This window comes from Ranitomeya imitator, unplaced genomic scaffold (assembly GCF_032444005.1).
Source record: "Ranitomeya imitator isolate aRanImi1 unplaced genomic scaffold, aRanImi1.pri SCAFFOLD_1482, whole genome shotgun sequence".
In the NCBI taxonomy this organism is placed as follows: domain Eukaryota; kingdom Metazoa; phylum Chordata; class Amphibia; order Anura; family Dendrobatidae; genus Ranitomeya; species Ranitomeya imitator.
Genome location: NW_027193359.1, coordinates 16,680 through 25,229, shown reverse-complemented (window position 1 = coordinate 25,229; position 8,550 = coordinate 16,680). Strand labels below are relative to the sequence as shown.

Sequence of the window (8,550 nt, the reverse complement as noted above, 5' to 3'; positions counted from 1 at the left end):
TAACCAGTCATCGTTCTCACAACACTGAGGACCAGTCATTCGAAATGACTTCTCCATACATTTTATGCATTGGTAAAAGCTCTATGATGAAAAGTGTGATATGTTTTCAGGTATCTCCTATACTAATAGAGCCACATGCTCACCGGTTTGCCACATGATGTAGGCCTATGGACTGAACAAGAAACCACCAAAAATTTTAACCAGTCATCGTTCTCACAACACTGAGGACCAGTCATTCGAAATGACTTCTCCATGCATTTTATGCATTGGTAAAAGCACTATGATGAAAAGTGTGATATGTTTTCAGGTATCTCCTATACTAATAGAGCCACATGCTCACCGGTTTGCCACATGATGTAGGCCTATGGACTGAACAAGAAACCACCAAAAATTTTAACCAGTCATCGTTCTCACAACACTGAGGACCAGTCATTCGAAATGACTTCTCCATGCATTTTATGCATTGGTAAAAGCACTATGATGAAAAGTGTGATTTGATTTCAGGTATCTCCTATACTAATAGAGCCACATGCTCACCGGTTTGCCACATGATGTAGGCCTATGGACTGAACAAGAAACCACCAAAAATTTTAACCAGTCATCGTTCTCACAACACTGAGGACCAGTCATTCGAAATGACTTCTCCATGCATTTTATGCATTGGTAAAAGCACTATGATGAAAAGTGTGATATGTTTTCAGGTATCTCCTATACTAATAGAGCCACATGCTCACCGGTTTGCCACATGATGTAGGCCTATGGACTGAACAAGAAACCACCAAAAATTTTAACCAGTCATCGTTCTCACAACACTGAGGACCAGTCATTCGAAATGACTTCTCCATGCATTTTATGCATTGGTAAAAGCACTATGATGAAAAGTGTGATATGTTTTCAGGTATCTCCTATACTAATAGAGCCACATGCTCACCAGTTTGCCACATGATGTAGGCCTATGGACTGAACAAGAAACCACCAAAAATTTTAACCAGTCATCGTTCTCACAACACTGAGGACCAGTCATTCGAAATGACTTCTCATGTTAGCGTCCATGACATTTGTGCCCTTATAGATCTAAGGTGATAGGATGTGTGCCTTCGTGCACTGTGGGACCTATATCCTGAGCGCCCCTACTGTATATATCTAACATCAATATTTGCGCCACATGGGCCCATGTGGGCTCTAAGTAAGTACACATAGGCATTGTGAAGTGTGGGGACTGAACTGTAAACACTTCCAATGGGAGTAAGGCGCTGGCGCATTTAGGACAAAGGGACAATGGTGATATATGCATCCACTGATGGTATTCTAGCCACCTGGGCCGGATTAGGCCTAGGTGACCAAACATGCGCACTATGGACGGTGGGGACAGTACCTTCGGGGTGCCCCTAACGGATCAAAGATAAGTGCGTACTTGAGACATAGGGGGATACTATGTCGGACGTATGCTACGTCAGGACTTATGCCAACTGCGCCCACACAGGCCTCAAGCGATGATGCATACTTACGGCATACTGGGAGGAATATAACCTCTGGGTTCTCCATGTAACAAAAGCGCACGCGCATATGTAACTAAGGGGAATTCTGGAGTACGCATTTGGCGGGGGCACTTATGGTATATGCGCCCACTCGGGCTCTAATCAATCACGCCTGCGCAATACATACTGTGGGGTTGTGACGCCGAGCGCTACTAATAGACTGGAGGCGCCGGCATATCCACATTACAAGGAAATCTCCGATGTATATAAGTTATGATAATTGGGATACGCCATTTGCGCCCAGATGGGCTCCACAGGAGTGCGCGTGCGCATTGTATGCGGGAGGATGTTCTCTCAAGCATTTTTGAAGTTTAGTTTAATTGTGGTACAAAAAGTGTAGAAGCACTAACGGCAATAGGAGTACCTTACCGCAGGTTTCCTAGTCCAAAACATAAAACCTAAGATATGTAGGCACCCCCGGGACTTGAATGGGTGCGCAGGCGCACACCACAACATGAGAAGTCCGTGTGAGGCGTGTCTTAGTACTCCGCTCCTGGCACAAGTGAAGTAACCCATGTGACCAGTGAGCTCCACTGCCGGGGTAGCAGCGTACAGATGCATCCGCAAAGCCGCACAGCTGCGTCTCTCAGCTGAAACATGATCATGATTTAAGGTATCTATAAATAGACACAATTGAGGAACCTCAGACAGTACCACCTTGAGAAAGACACAGGGTGTGTCGGAACGCGTGGGTCCAGTAATCATGCCCGGACTGTAGCAGTGCACATAGGACCTTGATGACGGTAGTGGACTTGGAGACGGCATAGGGTGAAGTATGACCAACTCGCCATTTAGGCAATACACCTTTTACCTGTCACCTCCAGGGTTGAAGGAAGCATTTATGTGTTAATCTGTGTTCCTTGATATGCTCTGCACAAAACCCTTTTGCAGAGGCTCACAGTAGCAGGGATCTCTTTATATATATGAGGGCAATTGGCTTTAGCACTTCAATGATTTTAGATTGAAACTACCACACTGTGAGGTGTCATATATGCCCTAAGGACCACCAAGGTCCACGCAGAGGGGTATACATACCTAGTGCATGGAAATAATAGGAAGTATAACCTTGGGTCTTCCCTGTATCAAATTATAATATACTACACAGCCGGGCATTTCTGTTATGTTTAATGTATATTGCTATATACTATATGATATTTGGATCTAATTGTTTGTTCAATGTGGAACAAGTTTTAAATGTTTTTATTAGTGTGTTCTGTCTGTTTTTTCTTTGGTGTGTCAAATAAAATTTGGTAATTTTTTTGAATAGTATTTCTTTGTCTTGTGGTTGATCCTACAAGTATATGCATGTACCTGTTTCTTTATGGTTTTTGTGGCATTTTTAACATGCATGGTAGTGATCCCAGACAAGTAACCAGAGAATAATATATGATGGTGCCCACTTAAACAGTTTTCTCTTAGTACTGGTGCTTGGCCCCTGTAAAGGGTCTTTCTCTTGAGTGGAGGCACATTAGACAGTGATAGTTATAATGGATTTGAAAGCAAGGGAGGCGGCGTGGCAGCTACGGATGAAGGACATCTTTGGCCCAGCTGAAAGTATGGTTGCCACTGGCAATGGCAAAAATGATGATGTATTCCACAATCTGACTATGGAACTTATTGATTTGCACAAAAGATTAACTAAAATATGGTGGAATATCATGAGCTTGGCTGAATATAAAAAACTAGGCCTGGTGCCTCGTGGACTCAGGGTCCAGATATTCCCAGCATGGGAGGTGGAGCAAGAATTTAAAACTATATGGGAACAGGGCTTACAGAAATGTTCGTACATTTTGATTGACATGTTGATAGAGCAGGACAATATAGTCCTAGTCAAACTGCGGGAGGAGATCAAACAAAAGGAGGGTGAACTAACAAAATTTGATTCTAAGACCCAGGTAGAACCATTTAGAGTGCATCTAAAAGAACTAATAGATAAATTTGAGCTTGACATCATAAGGGGTAAGAAAAACAAGTTCCAACGGGATAAACTAGATTTGGACAAACAGAGGATGTACAGATGGACACACCAGGGGAATAGGAGGAGATATGATATGGGAGCAAGGCCCAAGGAGAGACTAGAAGGAGGTGAAAGCAATAATGGGATTGGCCCCAATATAAGTAGTGATTTTTTATCAACAGACACAAGCGATCGCGAAAGCGGTGCAGAAGGGGGCGGAGAAAACCTAAAAAATCGCACCAAGAGAACACGCAACTTCAGGGCCTGGTCTCCGAATTCGAGGCGAATGACACGCCTCGGCAATCGGAAACAGTATTAAACCCCGCTATAGATTGTCCTACTGAAAAACATCCAGGGGTGGAATTCAGTAATGCAGATAACCAATTTCGAATTATCAACTTGTCCACTTACCAACTATCACAGGTAGAAACAAACTTGCTGACAAAAGGGCTATCTTTTTCACCCATGAATGGTTTGGACAAATTTGAACTAACCAAGGACCTATACCTATTTTGTCGACAGTTAATGTTTAAAATTCTGTATCACCAGCCATCATTAATTGACGACTTACCAGACCAGGACAGACAGACGTTTAGAGACCTGTTAGACCTATTGACAGAAAATGAGAGTGCACAGGGCAGAAAGAGGTTCGGGGGCAGATTACCATCGCAGGCAACTCCAAAATTCACACTTTGCCCGGCCGTCCAGGTATTTTTTGAAACCACATGCCATGATATTAGGGGATTACAGCTGGATAAAAACACTCAAAACAACTTGACTAAAGAAGAGAAGGTAGCGCTATCCAACCTAAAGAAGAATGACACACTAGAGATAAAAGAGGCGGACAAAGGTGGAAACATAGTCCTGTGGCCTAAGGACATGTACTGCATGGAAGCCAGACGACAGCTAGACAACACACAGTACTATCTAAAATTGCCATCGGACCCCACGCTCATTTTCAAAACACAATTTGACAGACTACTGGAAAGGGCCTTTTCCTGTGGTATTATCAACAAGAGAGAACGGGATTTCTTAACTACAGCTCACCCAGTGACTCCGACTTTTTATTTGGTACCTAAAATACACAAGTCCATCAGTGTACCCCCAGGTAGACCAATTATCTCGGGTTTGGGGGGTCTCTATGAAAAACCATGTTCATATCTTGATTATTTTTTGCAGCCATTAGTAAAGACCTTGGATTCTCATGTAAGGGACTCGTCGCACCTTATAGAACTTTTTCAACCCCTGTTGGTACCGGATAATGTCATCTTAGTGACCCTAGATGTGGAGGCGCTGTACACGAACATAGAGCATAAACAAGGTATGATAACAACCTCCTATTTTTTGGAGAAACACTCCACAGGCGACAGGGGCCATGATGCATTTATTTTGGAGCTACTCAGATTTGTACTCGAGAAAAATTATTTCATCTTCGATAGAACCTTCTACAAACAAGCCTCAGGTACGGCCATGGGGGCCAAATGTGCGCCCTCATACGCCAATCTTTTTATGGGGTGGTGGGAGGAGACCCATGTACAAAAACTTAGAAGCTACTCGTTGCATGTAATAAAATGGTTACGTTTTATAGATGACATCATCATAATCTGGTCAGGCACGTCTGATGAATTGGGTGCCTTTATTGAGGAACTTAACAACAATTGCTGGAATATTAAACTTACAACAACTTTCTCTACTATTTCAGTTGACTTCCTGGACCTGAGAGTGTCCATGGACCAGAATCGCATCGTGACCACTTTGTTTCGAAAACAAACGGCAACGAATAACTTGCTTCACTTTGAAAGCTTTCATCCGTCACATCTGAGAAGAGGTATCCCAAAGGGCCAATTCCTCAGATTGCGGAGGAACTGTACACGAACTGAGGATTTCTGCATGGAAGCCCGTCAATTGACCAACCGGTTCCGAGAACGTGGATATCCAAAGAAAATCATCTCGGGTGCCTTTGAATTTTCAAGAACAAGGACCAGGGAGGAGGCCCTGCAACCCAGGGTAAGAACAGAGACAAATAAGATAAATTTGATTACAAAATTTAATAATCAATGGAATGACATCTATCATATTCTGAAAAAGAACTGGGGGATTTTAAGGAGTGAGCCGAAATTGAGACCATTCATCGGAGATAGACCGCAAATGGTGGCAAGAAGGGCAAGGAACCTAAAAGATCACTTGACTAATAGTCATTTCAGACGCCCTACCACTAAAATCGAAACTAGCCATTCGATCAAGGGCTCGTTCCCCTGTGGAAGTTGCTCTATCTGTCCACGGATGATTGCGGGAGAAGGGGTAAGGGTTCACAATCTTCCCACGCGGGTGCAGTCGAGGACATACTTCAATTGCCGCACGCGGAATTTGATTTATGCACTGATCTGCAGCTGCGAGAAAATCTATGTGGGACAAACTACTCAGGAGCTCCGACGCAGGACCCAGCAGCACCTGTCTAGTATAGCCACTGCCCGGACAGATAGGTCCAGAGGCAAAATTATTACCTCAGTGGCTAAACACTTTCTAGAGGTACATGCAGGGTCAGGAGCTTCTTTGAGAGTCATGGGTCTGGAAAAAGTTAATACAAGCATTAGAGGGAGGGATCCAGTGAAAGACCTCCTTTGCCGTGAGGCAAGATGGATTTACGAACTGGACTGCCTAGTACCGCAGGGCCTCAATGAGGAGCTACTGTACTCAGGCTTTTACAAAAGGAAGTAGCTTGGGGGTGAGGTTGAGATGTACATACGCTCTAGTACATCTATGGGGGTGATGTACTATTATCACTTCTATCCTACTTTACTTTTTTTTTTTTTTTTTTTTTTTTTTTTTTATTCTTTCTCTTCCCTGACATTTTGCCCTCCCTTTCTCTAGCTCTGAATAGGATTCTGGTCCAAGGATGGGAGAAGAAGACGGACTCGCAATAGATATCATATTGAAACCTGGAGCACCCGAGAATATAAAACTGAATGTTGTATGGACTTAAAACTCTATAGGGGTTAACGGTATGCCCATAGCCCACTATTATGTCTAAACCTCTACTGGGGGGATGAATTGTCCCTCTGGGAATGCAAGCTTTTTTTCAAAATATTGTGTAAATTAAGGTTCATGGACTTATGATGATTGAGGAAATACTGTTATGTATATACAATGTTAGCGTCCATGACATTTGTGCCCTTATAGATCTAAGGTGATAGGATGTGTGCCTTCGTGCACTGTGGGACCTATATCCTGAGCGCCCCTACTGTATATATCTAACATCAATATTTGCGCCACATGGGCCCATGTGGGCTCTAAGTAAGTACACATAGGCATTGTGAAGTGTGGGGACTGAACTGTAAACACTTCCAATGGGAGTAAGGCGCTGGCGCATTTAGGACAAAGGGACAATGGTGATATATGCATCCACTGATGGTATTCTAGCCACCTGGGCCGGATTAGGCCTAGGTGACCAAACATGCGCACTATGGACGGTGGGGACAGTACCTTCGGGGTGCCCCTAACGGATCAAAGATAAGTGCGTACTTGAGACATAGGGGGATACTATGTCGGACGTATGCTACGTCAGGACTTATGCCAACTGCGCCCACACAGGCCTCAAGCGATGATGCATACTTACGGCATACTGGGAGGAATATAACCTCTGGGTTCTCCATGTAACAAAAGCGCACGCGCATATGTAACTAAGGGGAATTCTGGAGTACGCATTTGGCGGGGGCACTTATGGTATATGCGCCCACTCGGGCTCTAATCAATCACGCCTGCGCAATACATACTGTGGGGTTGTGACGCCGAGCGCTACTAATAGACTGGAGGCGCCGGCATATCCACATTACAAGGAAATCTCCGATGTATATAAGTTATGATAATTGGGATACGCCATTTGCGCCCAGATGGGCTCCACAGGAGTGCGCGTGCGCATTGTATGCGGGGGGATGTTCTCTCAAGCATTTTTGAAGTTTAGTTTAATTGTGGTACAAAAAGTGTAGAAGCACTAACGGCAATAGGAGTACCTTACCGCAGGTTTCCTAGTCCAAAACATAAAACCTAAGATATGTAGGCACCCCCGGGACTTGAATGGGTGCGCAGGCGCACACCACAACATGAGAAGTCCGTGTGAGGCGTGTCTTAGTACTCCGCTCCTGGCACAAGTGAAGTAACCCATGTGACCAGTGAGCTCCACTGCCGGGGTAGCAGCGTACAGATGCATCCGCAAAGCCGCACAGCTGCGTCTCTCAGCTGAAACATGATCATGATTTAAGGTATCTATAAATAGACACAATTGAGGAACCTCAGACAGTACCACCTTGAGAAAGACACAGGGTGTGTCGGAACGCGTGGGTCCAGTAATCATGCCCGGACTGTAGCAGTGCACATAGGACCTTGATGACGGTAGTGGACTTGGAGACGGCATAGGGTGAAGTATGACCAACTCGCCATTTAGGCAATACACCTTTTACCTGTCACCTCCAGGGTTGAAGGAAGCATTTATGTGTTAATCTGTGTTCCTTGATATGCTCTGCACAAAACCCTTTTGCAGAGGCTCACAGTAGCAGGGATCTCTTTATATATATGAGGGCAATTGGCTTTAGCACTTCAATGATTTTAGATTGAAACTACCACACTGTGAGGTGTCATATATGCCCTAAGGACCACCAAGGTCCACGCAGAGGGGTATACATACCTAGTGCATGGAAATAATAGGAAGTATAACCTTGGGTCTTCCCTGTATCAAATTATAATATACTACACAGCCGGGCATTTCTGTTATGTTTAATGTATATTGCTATATACTATATGATATTTGGATCTAATTGTTTGTTCAATGTGGAACAAGTTTTAAATGTTTTTATTAGTGTGTTCTGTCTGTTTTTTCTTTGGTGTGTCAAATAAAATTTGGTAATTTTTTTGAATAGTATTTCTTTGTCTTGTGGTTGATCCTACAAGTATATGCATGTACCTGTTTCTTTATGGTTTTTGTCGAAATGACTTCTCCATGCATTTTATGCATTGGTAAAAGCACTATGATGAAAAGTGTGATATGTTTTCAGGTATCTC

General features: G+C 43.7%; 1 protein-coding gene across 1 annotated transcript; it reads left to right on the top strand.

Annotated features, from left to right (window-relative positions):
- Positions 1 to 3,354: 3,354 nt before the first annotated feature.
- Positions 3,355 to 8,086, top strand: LOC138653119 (uncharacterized). The gene is made up of 2 exons (XM_069743200.1): positions 3,355 to 5,502; positions 6,367 to 8,086. The coding sequence occupies exons 1-2, from the start codon at positions 3,961 to 3,963 to the stop codon at positions 6,370 to 6,372; spliced, it is 1,548 nt and encodes a 515-aa protein (XP_069599301.1). The 5' UTR covers positions 3,355 to 3,960; the 3' UTR covers positions 6,373 to 8,086.
- Positions 8,087 to 8,550: the final 464 nt, after the last annotated feature.